This window comes from Bos taurus, chromosome 26, assembly GCF_002263795.3.
Source record: "Bos taurus isolate L1 Dominette 01449 registration number 42190680 breed Hereford chromosome 26, ARS-UCD2.0, whole genome shotgun sequence".
NCBI classification, from domain to species: Eukaryota; Metazoa; Chordata; class Mammalia; order Artiodactyla; family Bovidae; genus Bos; species Bos taurus.
In genome coordinates, this window is record NC_037353.1 from 13,529,907 (window position 1) to 13,549,797 (window position 19,891).

Below are 19,891 nucleotides of genomic sequence, written 5' to 3' on the forward strand. Positions count from 1 at the left end.
TAAATCTTGCTGTTAAGCTTAGTCTCAAAAAAACCAGAAACGTATTCATCTTTCTGCTCTATTTACTACTTGATAGAACCGACCAAAAAGATTTAAATACTGTGGACCAAGGCTTATTGTGGTGGAAAAGACTTGAAAGTTCCTGTAAATAGGATAGAGTATTTTCTCCAAATTTTACACAGTAAAATATAGACTCATATCCAGAAATATAGTGATAATCTCTCTCATCTGTCATTACACTGGGCTTTCATTATTGTTCCATTTTTAAGTTTAAGGAAATAATCCTAGCACACAAGATAACTGGTGTTCCTTTCTTATATTCAGAACAACGTTTTGGAGCTGTGGTCATTATTTGATTTCCTCATGCCAGGATTTTTGGGGACTGAACGCCAGTTTGCTGCTCGGTATGGTAAACCTATATTAGCAAGTAGGGATGCTCGAAGCTCCAGTCGAGAACAAGAAGCAGGTAGGAAAAGGAGATACCATTGTATATTCTATGCAAGTGAATCTAATTTATATCTAATTTGGGGGAAGTCATTTAATTTTATTATTAGAGAAATTAATAAGAATAATAAATAGAATAAAACTAATTCTGTTAATAACTACTAACAGGTGTTCTTGCAATGGATGCACTGCACCGCCAGGTCCTGCCATTTCTTTTGAGAAGAATGAAAGAAGATGTTTTACAGGATCTGCCACCCAAAATTATTCAAGACTATTATTGCACTCTCAGTCCTCTCCAGGTTAGGAATCTGGCAGTTGTGGTTGTTGATGCTGTTTATTACTAGAATGCTTTGAATAAGTCACAAAAGTTGTGAGTAAAGGGATGTAGCCTTTGGTTTTATTGCTCTAATCTAGCTTCTACTTCCTTAGACTTCAGGAATATTCTGTTTCAAACAGATGTAAAACCTAAATGAATCTGTTTGGGTATACAAGTACACATTTGGGTTTGTGCATTTTCAACACAGCATTAATACAAAGTCTACTGTCATAATTGCTTTGTTATACGTCTCAAGTTAATTGAAAAAGTTGGAACGTTAAAATGATACAGTAAGAAGTAAGCAAGTGATAAAGAAGCAAGCCAGTGTTTTAGGGCCAGAAGTCTGCCTGTGATGTCTTTTCCTTACAGCAGCGTTATAGGTGTATACATCAGGGCTGAGTTGGGAAGTGGGACCTCATCTCTTCTAAAGTATTGCCAGTAAATTTTCAAGAGAAGTATTGGCATCTGCCCAGTTCTAACTTTGTACATAGAGACCATTGTCAAAGGCATTTATGGTATGCCTTTCCTTGTGTAGTATTTGTGTGTGTGTGGTATTTTTGTAAGGGGAAGCTATCTCTTGTCTTAGTAAAATATGGCCTATAAACAGAATCTTCTCTTTGAATGTTTACGTTGTGTTCTAGGTTAGTAAGCATCAGTCTGTTTCAGTATCAGATGATTTCAGTTCAGTTCAGTCGCTCAGTCGCGTCCAACTCTTTGCGACCCCATGAATCGCAGCACGCCAGGCTTCCCTGTCCATCACCATCTCCCGGAGTTCACTCAGACTCACGTCCATCAAGTCAGTGATGCCATCCAGCCATCATCCTCTGTTGTCCCCTTCTCCTCCTGCCCCCAATCCCTCCCAGCATCAGCGTCTTTTCCAATGAGTCAACTCTTCACATGAGGAGGCCAAAGTATTGGAGTTTCAGCTTTAGCATCAGTCCTTCCAGTGAACACCCAGGACTGATCTTTAGAATGGACTGGTTGGATCTCCTTGCAGTCCAAGGGACTCTCAAGAGTCTTCTCCAACACCACAGTTCAAAAGCATCAATTATTTGGCGCTCAGCTTTCTTCACAGTCCAACTCTCACCTCCATACATGACCACTGGAAAAACCATAGCCTTGACTAGATGGACCTTTGTTAACTAATATCTCTGCTTTTTAATATGCTATCTAGGTTGGTCATAACTTTCCTTCCAAGGAGTAAGCGTCTTTTAATTTCATGGCTGCAGTCACCATCTGCAGTGATTTTGGAGCCCCCACCAAAAAAAGTCAGCCACTGTTTCCCCATCTATTTGCCATGAAGTGATGGGACCAGATGCCATGATCTTAGTTTTCTGAATGTTGAGCTTTAAGCCAACTTTTTCACTCTCCTCTTTCACTTTCATCAAGAGGCTTTTTAGTTCCTCTTCACTTTCCTTCTGGAGAAGGAAATGGCAACCCACTCCAGTACTCTAGCCTGGAAAATCCCATGGACGGAGGAGCGTAGTAGGCTACGGTCCATGGGGTCACAAAGAGTCGGACACGACTGAGCGACTTCACTTCACTTTCTATGATTTAGTATGGTTCAAATGAATAAAAGATACACAGACGTATCTGCAAAATAGCTTCTTTCCCCTCCAGTATATAGACAGTTAACCTTTTAGTATTTATCTCTCCAGCTTCAGTTTTGTGGACAAAACACTAATTTAAATGCCAAGAGCTCCATGATATCAACTACATCATTTCTTGGCCTCCATCCCTTGTTTGTAAAAATTGGATTAATATTTCTTGAAAGAAAAATTTTAGAGGTAATGAGATGACTTTAAGTATGATAAAGAAAAGGTGCCATATGAAAAAACCTGAGATATTATAGTGGTATTATAACATCAGCATAAAACACATTTAAGTAGTTTGGAGGAAGGGAGCTGCAGAGGGAAGTGACATCTGGGTTTGTTTGCACCTACAGGTTTTTATTCTCTGACTTCTATTCTTCAGCACTGTAGATTTCTTCCCTTTCTCATTGTTTTAACATATACAAGGCAGGAACCCTGACTCATAAGGAAGTACTTTAAACTTGGTGTGGGTTCTGCGGTTAGTGTCTTTTTTAAAACTTGGTCTTTTGAAACATACCTGTTAGGGTCTTGACCATGTAACATCACTCAAGGAAAATTTCCTCATTTATTTGTAAGGGTTCAGGTTCTCTTTTATCAGTAACTTATAAATAGAGTGGAAAAATTGAATTTAGGATTATTTGACTTTTTTAAAAAATATTTTAGCAGCTGAACAATGTGTTAAACTTGTTTTCTAAATGTAATTTAAAAGGAATCTACCACGCTGCAGTGGATCATCTATATTCAAGTAGGTTGCGTAATTCATTTTCTTTGATGAGGGCTGATTTACATTGCTACTGGCCTTTTCTAGTCATGTTTTGAACAATTGAAAAAAATATGCTTACTGTTTTTGTGGGGGAATTTACAGGTTCAGCTCTATGAGGATTTTGCTAAGTCTCGTGCCAAGTGCGATGTTGATGAAACAGTTTCTTCAGCTGCACTTTCTGAAGAAACCGAAAAACCAAAGCTTAAAGCTACAGGTCATGTATTCCAGGTACATATTATAGCCCACTTTTTAAATGTTAAAGAATGCTCTTCAGTACAGCAATGTTTATATGAAACATTGAAATGTGGGTTTATCTAATTTTTTCAATTTTGTGTATACATTCTTGAAAATAGGTAAAAAAGCCAAATTAATTAATTTTCATGTTTGTAATTAGTAATAGGCAATTTAATATTAAAATTAAAGTGAAAACTGCAATATTACAGTTATTACATGAAGAGTTTTAAAATAGAGAATTTTTGTTTCCTATTCAAAAAATATTTGAATACCTACCACAAGGCAGTAATTTTTCTAACCTCAGGGGTTAATTAAAGCAGTGAACAAGACCCTAGGCGTGAAAAATATAATAAAAACATGTATCATGTAAAAGAAAATCAACTATCGGCTTATACAGTATAGGAGTCAGGGTAGGTTGTAGTTTTTCAACAGGGTGATCAGGGATGTACTGAGGAGGTGACATTTGAGCAAAGATCTGAATGAAGGTTGAGGCATGTAGATTGGTGGGAGGAAATGATTCCAGGCAGAGATATTACATACAGTACAGAAGTCCGGAGACAGATGATGAATGAGAAAAAAGAGAAAGCGTCAACTCATTTTTTTTTCCCTTTTGAAATATTCCACTGTAGAATATCTCCCAACCCCGCCTTGTCACCAAGATATGAAGATATTAAAATACTACAGCATATTTAAATACTACAGCATATTTAAAGATAGAAACGGGAAAAGGCGATTTTGAAAGCTCATACCTCTCCCAGTTTCATCATAGTGCCCAGCAGTGGAGCTTACTGATGCAAATCTGTGTGCCAAAAGTGAGACCCAAATCACAGGCCAAGTAAATGACAAAAGACAAGGGTATGGCTGAGTCAGAGGAAACAAGACCTGATTCTCAAACACAACTACACAGTTCCACCTTCCCTTTCCCACCACCAGACCTGTTGACTCAAAATACTGTGTAGAGGGGAGAGATTTTGCAGATTTAAAAGGGTCGTATGAAGTTTTCATACCCACTAATGTTTGACGAACCTTCCTTTAGGAAATGATGTCTAATTCTAGAATCATCTAGCAACATTATAAGGCACTTTCAGTTCAAAAGGGTTAGCTATAGGAGCTAATAAGACTTTCTGTCATGAGAAGGTCATTGGTCTAGTGGGGTAGACAGACATCACTGTACAATTTATATGTTATAAATTCTCTCACAGAAGTAAACACAAATTGCACAAGAAGTACAGATGAAGACATCACAGATAAGATATTTGAACTGGTTCTTCAAGAATGAATAGGAGTCGTAAGAAAGGCATTCTAGACAGATGCAGTAGCACAGGAAAAGACACCAAGATACAAATATTTGTGTCACGTGAAGGAGACTTGTATATACTTTTTCCTCTCTTAAAGGCATTACAGTACTTACGTAAACTGTGCAACCATCCAGCATTAGTCTTAACACCTCAGCATCCGGAGTTCAAGAATACTACTGAAAAACTTGCAGCTCAGAATTCTTCTCTCCATGATATTCAGCATGCCCCTAAACTCTCAGCTTTGAAACAAGTAAGTACGTCTTTTAAGTGTTAGATGTGTGTTGTACATTCCTGATCAGTAACAGTAGGTAAATTTGCTTTTCTAAAAGATTACTGATGCGTTTACCATTTTCAAAAATTCGGTTTGTTAAATTTTTGATACAGCTTTTTTAAAAATTGTGGTAAAGTATAACAAATGCCACTTTAACTGTTTTTGAAATGTAGAATTCTGTGGCATTAATTACATTCAGTGTTATGTACCCATCACCACTATTCCAGAATTTTCCCATCATCCAGATAGAAACTCTGTACCTATGTTTATTTATTTTTGGCTGCACCATGCAGCACACAGGATCTTAGATTGAACCCGTGCCCCCTGCATAGGGAGTGAGAAGTCTTAACCATCCGGCTGCCAGGGAAGGCCTGAAACTACCCATTCAGGAGTTACTTCCCACTTTCCTTTCTATAACCCTGGGAACCTCTCATCTACTTTGTCTGTATGAATATATCTGTTCTAAATATTTCATGGGATCACATGTTTTTCTTTGGTGGTTAGCTAGTTTTACTTATTTCCAGGTTTCCTTCACGTCACAGCATACATCAGCACTTCATTTTTATGGCCAAGTAATATTCCTCTATTGTTGCTGTTACAACCACCACCACTACGTTCTGGGCCTCCCTGGTGGCTCAGATGGTCAAGAATCCACCTGCAGTGCAGGAGACCAGGGTGCCATCTCTGGTTCACGACGGTCCCCTGGAGGAGGGCATAGCAACCCAGTCCAGTCCTCTTGCCTAGAGAACCCCCTGGACAGAAGAGCCTGGAGGCCAGGGCCCATGGGCTCACAGAGTCAGACACACTAAGCACAGCGCAGCAAGCCACGTTTCGTTTCTCCAGTCGTGTGTGGATGGACACTTGGGTTGCTTCCACCTCTGGCTATTGTGAATAATGCTGCAGTGAACATTACAAGTATCTGTTTGAGTTCTTTTAGGTATAGATATGAGAGTGAAACTGCTGGATTACATAGTTATTCCGTGGTTAACTTTTGAAGGAACTACCAAACCTTTCCACAGTGGCTGTAATGTTTACATTGCAAGCCATGTGCCAGGGTTCTGACTCCTATATCCTCCCCAAGATTTTCCTTTTTCTAATTTAACCATCGCTGTAGGTAGGAGATGGTGTCACATTGTTGATTTGATTAGTTTTCCCTAATAACTAATAATGGTTTTTTTTTTCATGTGCTTATTAAGACATATCTTCTTTGGAGAAATACCTGTTGAAGTCTTTCAACTATTTTTTTCATTGGACTGTTTCTTTTGGTTGAGTTTTAGGAGTTTATATTCTAGATGTTAAGCCTTTATCAGATATATAATTTGCAAATACTTTCTCCAATTCCATAGATTCTTTTCACTTTCTTGATAATGATGACCTCCATGGCTTCTGATGAGAAAACAGGTGTTAATCTCATTGAGAATCCCTTTCACATGAAGTCACTCCTGGGCATTCCCTGGTGGTCCAGTGGTTAGGACTCGGCACTTTCACTGCCAGGGCCTGGGTTTGATCCCTGACCAGGAAACTTAAGATCCCACAAATCATGCAGTGCAGGGGTGGTGGGAGTCACTTTTCCCTTGGTGTTTTCAAGATTTCTCTTTTTGTCACTGTGATTATCACTGATTATAATGTATGGTCTTGTGGACCATTTGAATGTATTTTTCTAGAAACTGCTTACTCTGCCATTTTGCTCATATCACTTGTAGTAAGTACATCATATCACAGACTGTGAGCTCCTTATTGCAAAACTCAGCTTTTAGTTTATCTACCCTTAAAGAAAAATCTGTTTTAAAATCTGGACTTCAGTTATTGTTTTAGGTTTTATAGCTTTTCTGGCTTAAGTTTTATTGAGAATAATTAATGGATGAAGAGTGTTGATTTCACATAGGCTAGAGTAGAAAATATTATACAACGATAGCCCAGAATGCTAACCTGTTTTTCAGGTCACAGGTAAGTTAACCTTTTCTCACCACAAAGAGAAGCATTTATTTCAGTGAGATTGATTGCCTACTTTTATGGGACACCTGTATATAACAAGTGATTCTTTCTTCAAGTTGCTGTTGGACTGTGGTTTGGGAAATGGCAGTACTTCTGAGAGTGGCACAGAGTCTGTAGTAGCCCAGCACAGGATACTGATCTTCTGTCAACTTAAAAGCATGCTGGATATAGTGGAGCATGATCTTCTCAAACCTCATTTACCCTCTGTCACCTACTTGAGATTGGATGGTAGCATACCTCCTGGTCAGAGGCACTCCATTGTTTCACGGTAAGTGTCTTCTGAAACTCATAAATAAGTTATAGTCAGTCTATTACTATTACTTACATAGAAGTTTGCCCACGAGCTACTTTGACTAAATATCTGAAAATGTGTTTTATTATATAATTCAACCCAACTAAATCTTTACCTTTTAAAATACAGAAGTGCAGAAATGTAATTGAGTAGTTTGTTTAGCTAGGGGGAAAGAACTCTATTAGGAAAGCATCCTTATGGGCATGAAAGAAGTTTAAGGCATCAAAACAGAGAGGTAACTATTTCTCCTTCATCTGTATTTGGTGGTTGGGGTAAGAGGTGGCAAACAGGTGGCTTCACTATGACCTTTATCCTCATCTCTCCATCTGCACTGAGAACAAGACAGAAGCTGGCCGGGCTTGGAAGCAGTCTCTGAGTGCAGTGTTTCTTGTATGTGGTCTGCTTTAGAAATCTCCGTGGTTCACTTTTTAAAATGCAGGCTCCTAGGATCTGTCATGCAGGCTGCTGACTTCAAAGCATTTTTAACAGACATTCCTAAGAGATCTTAAGGCACAAAACAGAGACCTAGGAAGGGACTTAAAACCAAACTCCACCATCAAAGCAGTGTTCTCCTGGGCACTAATGTTTATTATCCACACAGCCTGGGTCTCTTTCAAATAGTAATATCCTTATAGAGTTACTGTAACAAATAATATAAAGCATATAAAGTAAAGCCCGGTGTTTGTCTCAGTCAGTAATAAATAATAGCTTGGTAATAATGTTAGTTTTTCTTTTTCCTAGAAGCTTACTAGATGTTGTCAGTATCTTCTAGGACTAGTATGATTTTAGCAACCCTTACCACCCTTCTTCTGCCAACCATCTTCTGCCTTCCCTGACTGATCTGACCTTTTCCCACACTATTCTGTCTCCATATGTTAAAGGTTCATACTTGGGTTTTGTCTTAGTGTTCCATTTTTGAAAATTACTCGAGTACATTTTGCAATTGGACTTAATTGCTAGGTATGAAATTTCTAACATGTTATAGAATACCTTTTTTCTACTACTGAAGATGTTATGTATATTTAAAAGAAGGTAGTCTCTAGTGGTCACAGACATGGCTGTATCATGGATTTATAAAGCAGTGTTCTTATTTGTGCTTTTAATATTTATTAAACTTTTAAGTGTCTATTATTGGAACTTTAGGAAGCAATGTACTAATTTTATTTTTTAATATCTATGTTTTTAGGTTTAACAATGATCCATCCATAGATGTTCTTTTACTTACAACTCATGTTGGTGGCCTGGGGCTTAACTTAACAGGCGCTGATACGGTGGTATTTGTGGAGCATGACTGGAATCCCATGCGTGATCTACAAGCCATGGACCGGGCCCACCGCATTGGGCAGGTAAAAGTCAGCACTCACTGGTGTTAACTGCACACTGGGGATGATACTTCCCCCAAAAGACGAAGTCTTGGTTTGAGTTCCTATTTTTATGTTAATAAGTGTTGTGACATTAGGTAAGTCACTTGATTTTGTTGCACAACTTTCTCACACATTAAATGAGGCGCTTGGGCCAAGAAAACCTGGGATACTAGCCATTCCTAATATTCTGTGATTACAAACATTTTAAGGTCTTGGGCACAGATTTTTAAAAAACCTGCAATCCTAATTCAGTAGTAGTCAAGTACCTAAACTGCTAAGTCACTTCAGTCATCTCTGACTCTGTGCGACCCCATAGACAGCAGCTCACCAGGCTCCCCCGTCCCTGGGATTCTCCAGGCAAGAACACTGGAGTGGGTTGCCATTTCCTTCTCCAATGCATGAAAGTGAAAAGTGAAAGTGAAGTTGCTCAGTCGTGTCTGACTCCTAGGGACCCCATGGACTGCAGCCTACCAGGCTCCTCTGTCCATAGGATTTGCCAGGCAAGAGTACTGGAGTGGGGTGCCATTGCCTTCCCCCAAGTACCTAAAACAAGCATACAAATCCCTCTGATTTGGTGAATCTCAAAGCTTATCCATTTATTTGTGCTGCTGTTGCCAAGTCGCTTCAGTCATGTCCGACTCTATGCGACCCCACAGACGGCAGCCCACCAGGCTCCCCCGTCCCTGGGATTCTCCAGGCAAGAACACTACAGTTGCTTAACTTCTTTTTCTCATTCAGAAACGTGTGGTTAATGTGTACCGATTGATAACCAGAGGAACACTGGAAGAGAAAATAATGGGTTTGCAGAAATTCAAGATGAACATAGCAAATACTGTTATTAGCCAAGAGAATTCTAGTTTGCAGAGTATGGGGACAGATCAACTCCTTGATCTGTTTACTCTTGATAAGGTAAAGAACTTTTATACAATTTTTATAATTTATAATATATGTGTTCAGACTTCCTGGCAGTACTTGGTAAAAGTATTAAAAAGGGCAGCAAAGGTGTTCACTTTAGTATCAACTAGATAACCCTTTGAGGGCATTTTTGATGTCCAGATAAAACTCTCAGATACTAGGGGATGTTTGAAGTTTTGACTTTCTGATTGATGGCTCTAGTGTGCTCCCTGGGTTTTCTTTCCTTAGCTGTCCTTTAGCAGGTAGGAACTATCTCAAGTCAGCTAGACCTGACTCTCCATTCCTTGCCCTGCCTCCTATTAACTAACTGGTGACTCGAAGCAAATTAACTTCTTTGAGCATCTTCAGTCTTGGCAGGATAACAATGCCTATATTACCACAAAGGTATGAAGATAATAGGTATTTTTGCTATTGTGGATGACAGAACTAATAGAAAATAATCATTAGCAAAGAATACACCAGCTGGAAATACTGTCGGTTTAATAATGTAAAACGAATAGGGTTGATTTAAAGTCCTGTGTAGGTTCAGAAAATCAACTGTATACTCAGTATAAATTATGGTAAGAGATGGCTTTATATAATGCAATTAAGCCAGCTATCATAACAGGGTTATCAGGTCCAAATTTTAGAGAAAGTCGTTTCCCTCTGTATGTTAAGCCACATTTAGAATATTATGTCTGGGTGTGGCATTTGCAACAGTAACAAATTAGTCCCCAAAAGGTGGCCAGAATGGAGAAAGGTTCCTTAAGCGTGTCATGTAAGATAAGGTAGAGAGAACAAGATCTGTGTAACCTAGAAAAAAGGCTCAAAGAAACATGGATTGCTTCAAATGTATTTTTATTTCATTAGAATATTCTTATGGGTGACTTCTTTCAGCGAGCAGAACTGGGCTCAAGGGGTCTTCCAGGGAAGCAAGAGCTGTTGCCATAAACCATCTTACTAGCAAAATCTGAATATATGAGATCTTGATTATTGTGCTCTGTACTCTGGTTATATAAAAGAGTGTCCTTGTTCTTGGGGTAAAGGGACATAAATAATATCTACAACTTACTCTGAATTGGTTTGGGGAAAGGCTAATGTATATCTAATTTTGTAATATATATACAGGGAGGAAGAATGATAGAGCCCAAAGTGACACAGTTAACAATGAGTTCTTTGCAGTGTTCTTAAAATTCTTCTCAAATAAAAAGCATAAAATGGTAAATTATTAGGGCAGTGGAAAATAGAATAGGCTATCTTACGAGATCATTAGCTTCCCCATAGTTGGAAGTGTTTGTTTTCAACTCTGTTGAAAAAGTGCTGTGTTAGAAATAAGTGTGGTATTTTAAAGAAAAATAAAATTTTTGAAATTTTCCATTTTATCTTTCTTCCAATTAAAGGATGGCAAAGCAGAAAAAGCTGACACCTCTACTTCTGGAAAAACAAGTATGAGATCAATTCTTGAAAATCTGAGTGATCTTTGGGATCAAGAGCAATATGATTCAGAGTACAGCCTGGAAAATTTTATGCATTCTCTCAAATAACTATCAAATATTTTAAATGCAGTTGCTGCTAGTTCAGTAACATATCTGCTGATATTCAGCAAATTTCAAAGTTTATGGTGAACTTTTAGCTCAATTTGTAAATAGATCTGAAGAATATTCAGCATAACGCTGGTCCTTGTTTCACTGGGGGGAACAAGTTATTCTCAAACATTTGCACTGTATTAAATTTAAATGTTAATGTGAAAAATGGTTTAAATTTTACACGCTGAATAGCGCAGAGCAGAGGAACCAAACCAGGTTTACATGTGCCGCCATGGGTGTTCTTACAGGGAACGAGCCTCCTATCTTTACATAGTCACACTTTGTACAGGATAATATCCACGAGTACTTTAGTGTTCATGTACATTTTTTCTTTTAAATAGAACTTGTTTTTTATAAATGATTAAAACTAGGGCTTTTTTTTTTGGTATAAAAGCCTTAATGAGCCATAATTTTAAGGATAAAGACTACAATTATTGGTTACGCTTGGAACATGAGAATCTTAGAATGAATTGAACCAGGCCCTTGCTGGAAACGTTTATATATTTAATGCAGAGGCATAGTGTTTTTCAAATCTTTAACATCATTTTGTCAACTTTTAAAATATTATCAACTATTCTAAATACAAGTAATGTTCTATTTAAGCCTATCATAACATCCTGTTAAGAGGGTGTTTTTTAATTTATCTAAGGGCTAGGATATAGCCAGATTCAGAGAACATATGTACTCAATAGGTTTCAATCATATATATAATATATTTTTTGTAACTATGAACATATACAGTTTTCCAGAAGTAGATTTTACACTGTTTAGAATTTCAAAATCTATGGTGAAAAGACTGTTTATTGTAGTAATGCATGACTGAAGCATAAAAGGGAGAAATGATTCCTTTATATACACAAACATACATAAATACACATATCTATATGCACAGGCATACCTGTCCTGCATCTGAAAAGGTGCTTGGTATTGGCACTAAAATCATGTAGTTATACTGGGCAGCAATAATTGGGCATGAAGCTGATTAGTGTTAGAAAAGTGAGCTCAATAGCAAGGGTGGGTATATGTATATAGATATGCATGTATGTGTATATATATAATTTTATAAATTTCACACATAAATTAATACATGCCTGTGTGCATATAAATATGTATGGATATATTTGTATATACATGTACAGGAAATAGACATCCCCCAGGTTTGTGGCTGGCCATACACATAGGCATCGGTTTAAAAACCATCAGACCTCAGCTGTAAAATAACTTTGTTTAAAGTTATACTGTTCTGCAGCATTTAGACATGGACATGTGTCACATTTCAGTAGCTTTGACAACCATACTGTAACATTAAACATAGCATTCCACAAGAGAATAAAAAAAGATTTAACTGTAAAATATGTGTAACTGTGTGTTATTTGTAGGAAGTGATCACTAGAAAAAGCAAAAGATTAATTTAGATACATCCTAAAAAAAAAAGAAAAACATCTTTTTTCTTTCTAAAGGTTATTTTTTTCATTATTGAGAATTTATGTCAAACTCAATAGAAGACCAAAAGGAAATTCCTGACTGTACATAGAACATCCATTCTGTATAGCACACAGTAAGCTGTTTGGGAATATATGACCACTTAGAGGCAAAAGTGGGGCGACTATAAGAACATAATAGAAACTACAGAAAAATAAAAAGCACTGTTCCAGATACTCAATCTCAGCACACTCTTACACGTCCTGATTACAGACAGACCCCCCATTTCCCAGAACACTTGCCGGCGGCATCCACACTGACCGTAGGAGCGTGTGTTAAGCGCCAGAGTAGACAGTGTGAGGCTGTGAAGCAAAAACCTGAGTTGTGCCAATTAACAGAAGATATTTGCCATCCAGCAAGTCAGTGTCAGACATCAAAAACTGCCTCTTAGGACTTACCTGCTGGTCAGTGGCTGGGAAAACGACAGCTACATGAAGAATGGTATTAGAACATTCCCTAATACCACAGGCAGAAATAAACTCTGAATGGATTAAAGACCTGAATGTAAGGCCAGACACTATAAAACTCTTAAAGGAACCATAGGCAGAACACTGTAATACAAATCACAGCAAGATCTTTTTTGACCCACTTAAGCATAATGAAAATGAAAACAAAAATAAATAGGACCTAATTACACTTAAAAGCTTTTGCACAGCAAAGGAAACTATAAGACAAAAAGAAAACCCTTAGAATGGGAGAAAATATTTGCAAACAAAGCAACTGACAAATGATTAATCTCTAAAATATACAAGCAATTCATGTAGCTCAATATAGGGAAAAAAAAAAAAAAATGGGTGGAAGACCTAAGTTGACATTTTTCCAAAGATGACATACTGATGGCCGACAAACATGAAAAGATGCTCTACACTGCTAATTTTTAGAGAAATGCAAATCAAAACTTCAATGAGGTATCACCTCATACTAGTTTAAATAGTCATCAAAAAATCTACAAACAATGCTGGAGAGGGTAAGGACAGAAGGGAACCTTCTTAGTGGGAGTGTAAATTGACGGAAAACAGTATGGAGGTTCCTTAAAAAATTAAAAATAGAACTACCATATGAACCAGCAATCCTATTACTGGGCATATACACAGAGAAAACTAGAATTCAACAAGACACAGGTACGCCAGTGTTCACTGCAACAATATCTACAATAGCCAGGACATGGTAGCAACCTAAATGTCTGTAAACAGAGGAAAGGATAAAGAAGATGTGGTGCATTTATATAATGGTATATCAGCCATAAAAAAGGGACAAAACTGGCTCAATTAGTAGAGACATGGATGGACCTAGAGAGTGTCATGCACGGTGAAGTCAGAAAAACAGATGCTGTATATTAACATATATGTGGAGTCTAGGAAAATGGTACAGATGATCTTATTTGCAAAGCAGAAATAGAGATGAAGAGAATGAATATACAGATACCAAGGAGGAAAGGGGAGGGGAGCACTGGGAGACTGGGATTGACGTATATATGCTACCGATTGCTGTTGTTGTCATTCAGTCGCAAAGTTATGTCTTACTCTTTTGTGACTCCATAAACTGTAGATGGACAGACCCCTCTGTCCATGGGATTTCCCAGGCAAGAATACTGGAATGGGTTGCCATTTCCTCCCGACACCAGGTATCAGACCTGAGTCTCCAGCTGACTGCAGACCAGAAAATTTGTAAATGGATGGTTTGATGTTACTGCAAATAATAATAATACAAAACAGATCTGGGTGGAAAAAAAATAAAACCAAATGTGTCTCCATCTCCATTTTGGTTCTTGCAGAGCTGGGTAAATGGTGTCATGAGGAGATACGGAACACTGAAAAAGGAACAGATTGGGAAAGGGGAGAGTAGGAAATCAAGAATTATCTTTTGGTTGTTAAATTGAGATCCTTATATCAAAAGTAGAGACAGTGACTTAAAGGAAAGGTCAACCTGGAAATATAAATTTGGGGAAGGCAGTATTTGTAAGACGTGTGGGACCGAATGAGATCTCCTGCAGTATTATTTATATAGTGAAGTACTATACAGCAGGGAAAAATCAATGAGTATACCATGGATAAGTCTCAAAAACTTGAGGTTGAATGCAAAAATAATATGTATAGTCAAGTCTATAAATACTAAAAACAGGCAAAAATGAAACACTTATTTGATATATACAAATAAATCACATATATTGTTATTTCACATTTGAAAAATAAAAAACTGAGTGACATTCATATGAACAACACATTGATTATGTCCTACTCTGGTGATGGAAGTAAAGTCCAATGCTGTAAAGAACAATACTGCGTAGGAACCTGGAATGTTAGGTCCATGAGTCAAGGTAAATTGTAAGTGGTCAAAGAGGAGATGACATCAAACAGGAGAGTGAACATCACATTTTAGGAATCAGTGAACTAAAATGGACTGGAATAGGTCAATTTAACTCAGAGGACCATTATATCTACTACTGTGGGCAGGAATCCCTTAGAGGAAATGGAGTAGCCCTCATAATCAACAAGAGAGTCCAAAATGCAGTACTTGGATGCAATCACAAAAACGACAGAATGATGTTTGTTCGTTCCCAAGACAAACCGTTCAACAATATCACAGTAATCCAAGTCTGTGCTCCAACCAGGCATGCTGAAGAAGCTGAACAGTTCTGTGAAGACCTAAAAGACCTAGAACTAACACACAAAAAAGATGTCCTTTTCATTATAGGGGACTGGAATGCAAAAGTAGGTATCAACAGATACCTGGAGTGACAGGTAAATTTGGCCTTGGAACACAAAATGTAGCAGGGCAAAGACTAATAGAGTTCTGCCGAGAGAACACACTGGTCACAGCAAACACCCTCTTCCAACAACACAGGAGAAGACTCTACACATGGACGTCACCAGATGGTCAATACCAAAATCAGACTGATTATATTCTTTGCAGTCAAAGATGGAGAAACTATATGGTCAGCCAAAACAAGGCCGGGAGCTGGCTGTGACTCAGATCATGAACTCCTTATTGCAAAATTCAGACTTAAATTGAAGAAAATAGGGAAAACCACTAGACCATACAGGTATGACCTAAATCAGATCCCTTAGGATTATAAAGTGGAAGTGACTTAACAGATTCAAGGGATTAGATCTAATAGAGGGCCAGAAGAACTATGGACGAAGGTTTGTGACATTTTACAGGAAGCAGGGATCAACACCATCCCCAAGAAAAAGAAATGCAAAAAGGCAAAATGGTTATCTGAGGAAGCCTTACAAATAGCTGAGAAAATATGAGAAGCGAAAGGCAAAGGAAAAGATATTCCCATTTGGCAACACAGTTCCTTTTGTGAAAGGTAAAAGGAAAGATATACCCATTTGAACGCAGAGTTCCAAAGAATAACAGAGATAAGAAAGCCTTCCTAACTGATCAACACAAAGAAAGAGGAAAACAATAGAATGGGAAAGACTAGAGATCTCTTCAAGAAAATTAGAGATACCAAGGGAACATTTCATGCAAAGATGGGCACAATAAAGGACAGAAATGGTATGGACCTAACAGAAGTAGAAGATACTAAGAAGAGGTGGCAAGAATACACAGAAGAATGATACAATAAAGATCTTCATGACCCAGATAACCATGACAGTGTAATCACTCGCCTAAAGCCAGACATCCTGGAATGCGAAGTCAAGTGGGAAGCATCACTATGAACAAAAGCTAGTGGAGGTGATGGAATTCCAGTTGAGCTATTTCAAATTCTGAAAGATGATGCTGTGAAAGTGTTGCACTCAATATGGCAGCAAATTTGGAAAACTCAGCAGTGGCCACAGGACTGGAAAAGGTCAGTTTTCATTCCAATCCCAAAGGCAATGCCAAAGAATGTTCAAACTACCGCACAATTGCACTCATCTCACACTCTAGCAAAGTACTGCTCAAAATTCTTCAAGCCAGGCTTCAACAGTAAGTGAACTGTGAACTTCCAGATGTTCAAGCTGGATTCAGAAAAGGCAGAGGAACCAGAGATCAAATTGCCAACATCTGTTGGATCATCGCAAAAGCAAGACAGTTCCATAAAAAAAATTCTACTTCTGCTTTACTGACTATGCCAAAGCCTCTGACTGTGTGGATCACCACAAACTGTGAGAAATTCTTCAAGAGATAGGAATATCAGATCACCTTCCTGCCTCCTGAGAAATCTGTATACAGGTCAAGAAGCAACAATTAGAACTGGACTTGGAACAACACATGGGTTCCAAATCGGGAAAGGAGTACGTCAAGGCTGTTTACCGTCACCCTGCTTATTTAATTTATATGCAGAGTACATCATGCAAAATGCTGGGCTGGGTGAAGCACAAACTGGAATCATGATTGCTGGAAGAAATACCAGTAACCTCAAATATGCAGATGACACCACCCTTATGGCAGAAAGTGAAGAAGAACTAAAGAGCCTCTTGATGAAAGTGAAAGAGGAGAGTGAAAAAGGTGGCATAAAACTCAACACTCAGAAAACTAAGATCAGGGCATCCGGTCCCATCACTTTATGGCAAGTAGATGGGGAAACAATGGAAAAAGTGACACACTTTATTTTCTTGGGCTCCAAAATCCCTGCAGATGGTGACTGCAGCCATGAAATTGAAAGATGCTTGCTGCTTGGAAGAAGAGTTATGACCAACCTAGACAGCATATTAAAAAGCAGAGATATTACTTTGCCAACAAAGGTCCCTCTAGTCAAGGCTATGGTTTTTCCAGTGGTCATGTATGGATGTGAGAGTTGGACTGTAAAGAAAGCTGAGCACTGAAGAATTGATGCTTTTGAACTGTGGTGTTGGAGAAGACTCTTGAGAGTCCCTTGGACAGCAAGGAGATCCAACTAGTCAATCCTAAAGGATATCAGTCCTGAATATTCACTGGAAGGACTGATGTTGAAGCTGAAACTCCAATACTTCGGCCACCTGATACGAAGAACCGACTCATTTGAAAAGATCCTGATGCTGGGAAAGATTGAAGGTGAGAGGAGAAGGGGACAATACAGGATGAGATGGTTGGATGGCATCACTGACTGAATGGACGTGAGTTTGAGTAAGCTCCCGGAGTTGGTGATGGACAGGGAGGCCTGGCGTGCTGCAGTCCATGGGGTTGCAAAGAGTTGAACACAGCTGAGTGACTGAACTGAACTCTGTACCAAACACAATGGGAGAAGCTTAAAAACCAGTGAGGAAGGAGAGGATACATAAGCCAACAGCTCACACAGTCACATTAACCTCAGAAGTAGACCTCGAGGCAGAAACTATTATTTGGAGTAAAGAGGGGTATCTCATAATGATAAAGTGATTTCAGTTAACCAGGAAGTTAGAACAACTCCAAATTGATATACACCTCAAAATCCATAAAGGACAAATAGACAACTACTTCAAAGGAAATGGACAAGGAATATTAGAGGTCTTAACACACCTCCTTCAGTAGAATAAGCAGACCCTCCCACTCCCAAAATCGGCAGCAGTGTATACGTAATTTGAATAATACAGTTAACAAGCATGACAGCTGACGTAGCTGCAGAATACATTCTTTGGAAGCTTATGTGTAACACTCACCAAAACTGACCATACGCTGAGTCATAATGCAAGTCCCAGCACGTTTTTAAAAAATGAAAATCACATACACAGTGTTTACTTTCTCCACTCCTATTGAAGAGAGTGTAGTATTGGCATAAAGACCGATCAAAAGTATGTTTGAGGCCCTTCCTTGTGTAATATGGCAATAAAAAAAAGAAAGCACACACATCAGAAAATAAGATACACAACTTCTGATTTACAATGATTGTCTATGTAGAAAATTCCAAACAATCTATAAGAAAAGCTACTAGAATTGAGTTCAGGAAGTTCTCAGGATACAAAGTCAACATACAGAAATTAAAATGTATTTCTATACGTTTGGCAATAAAAAACTGGAAATTGAAAATTTTAAACATTTATATGATAGCACTGAAGTCCATAAAACAAGCCTTAGAAAATATTTAAAAGGTTTGTGTGCTGAAAACTACAAAATGCTCATGAAAGAAATAAAGAAGTTCTTAAAAAATAGAGATATACATTACATTCATGGATTCAAAACTGTTAAGATTGCAGTTATCTCCATATAGGTCTATAGGCACAAAGCAATTCCAATCAAAATTCCAGGAGAACATTTTGTAGAAATAAAACAGACTCTAAAATTTTTATAGAAAGGCAAAGGAGGGTGTCCCTGGAGGCTCAGTGGTCAGGAATTCGCCTGCTAATGCAGGAGACACATGGGTTCCATCCCTGGTCTGGGAAGATCCCACATGGCGTGGAGCAACTAAGGCCACGAGCCACCAGTACTGAAGCCTCTGTGCCCCAGAGCCCGGGCTCCACAAGAGAAGCCCCTGAAGCCTGTGTGCCCCAGAGCCCGGGCTCCACAAGAGAAGCCCCTGCAGCGAGAAGCCCAGGCGCTGCACCCAGACAGCGGCCCCACAGCGAGAGAAGCCTGCGTGCGGTAACAGACCCAGCACAGCCAAAATCAAGCTTAGAAAGGCAAAAGAGCCACAAGGATAAAAAACAACTATGAAAAAGGAAACAGCCGGAAGACTTAAACTGCCAGATTTTAAAGCTTACTGTAAATGTAATCAATAGAGTGTCGTACTGGCATAAAGACAAATTACTGGAACAGAATTGATTGCCTACAAAAAATGACACTAAAATTCTATATAATAAATTACCAATTGATTTTCTACAAAGGTGCTAAAGCAATTCAATGGAGAAGACAATCTTTTCAAAAATTGTGTCCATATGCTAAAAAAAAATCCTCACACAACTCCAAACATACCTTACGTCTTGTGCAAAATTTAATTCAAAGTTAATCATGGACAAACATAACAAACCTAAAGCTGATTAACTCCTGCAGAAACAGAAAACATCAGAGAAAAACTCTGTGATGTTGCGTTGGGTGATGCGTTCTTAGAAATGATACCAAAAGCATGATCCATGGAAGAAAAACTAAGTCAAACCTCCCTAGTGGTCCAGTGGTCGGGAGTCTGCTGCCAACGCAGGGGACCAAGGTTTGAACCTGGTGCGGGAAGATCCAGGTGCCATGCAGCAACTAAGCCACGTACCACCACCACCACCGAGAGCAGGTTCTAGAGCCCGAGAGCTGCAGCTGCTGAGGGCAACGTGGCCCAGAGCCGCCTGTGTCCTACACCAGGAGAAGCCACCGCAAGGAGAAGCCCACTCTACGATGAAGAGTAGCCCTTGCTCGCCACGACAAAGACCCAGTGCAGCCAAAAACAATCTTTTTTTAAAAGTTGTGCTTTGGAAAAAATTAAGAACTTCCACGATTTGAAAGACACTAGAAAGAATGAAGAGTCACAGCATGAGAGAAAATACTTCCA

The 19,891-nt window shown here is 38.6% G+C and overlaps 2 protein-coding genes across 3 annotated transcripts in view; one reads left to right on the forward strand and one right to left on the reverse strand.

Annotated features, from left to right (window-relative positions):
* The window catches only part of BTAF1 (B-TFIID TATA-box binding protein associated factor 1), an 87,785-nt gene extending 75,383 nt beyond the window's left edge, over positions 1–12,402 (forward strand). For both annotated transcript variants that reach the window (XM_059881985.1, XM_024986069.2), the window contains exons 31-38: positions 325–466; positions 613–743; positions 3,218–3,343; positions 4,745–4,897; positions 6,970–7,181; positions 8,392–8,551; positions 9,308–9,478; positions 10,864–12,402. In XM_059881985.1, coding sequence (XP_059737968.1) covers positions 325–466; positions 613–743; positions 3,218–3,343; positions 4,745–4,897; positions 6,970–7,181; positions 8,392–8,551; positions 9,308–9,478; positions 10,864–11,007 — 1,239 coding nt within the window. In that variant the 3' untranslated portion in view covers positions 11,008–12,402. The remainder of the gene's footprint in view (positions 1–324; positions 467–612; positions 744–3,217; positions 3,344–4,744; positions 4,898–6,969; positions 7,182–8,391; positions 8,552–9,307; positions 9,479–10,863) is intronic.
* Positions 1–19,891, reverse strand: part of CPEB3 (cytoplasmic polyadenylation element binding protein 3) — a 263,323-nt gene that overhangs the window by 14,552 nt on the left and 228,880 nt on the right. The gene's annotated exons all lie outside the window — the stretch shown is intronic.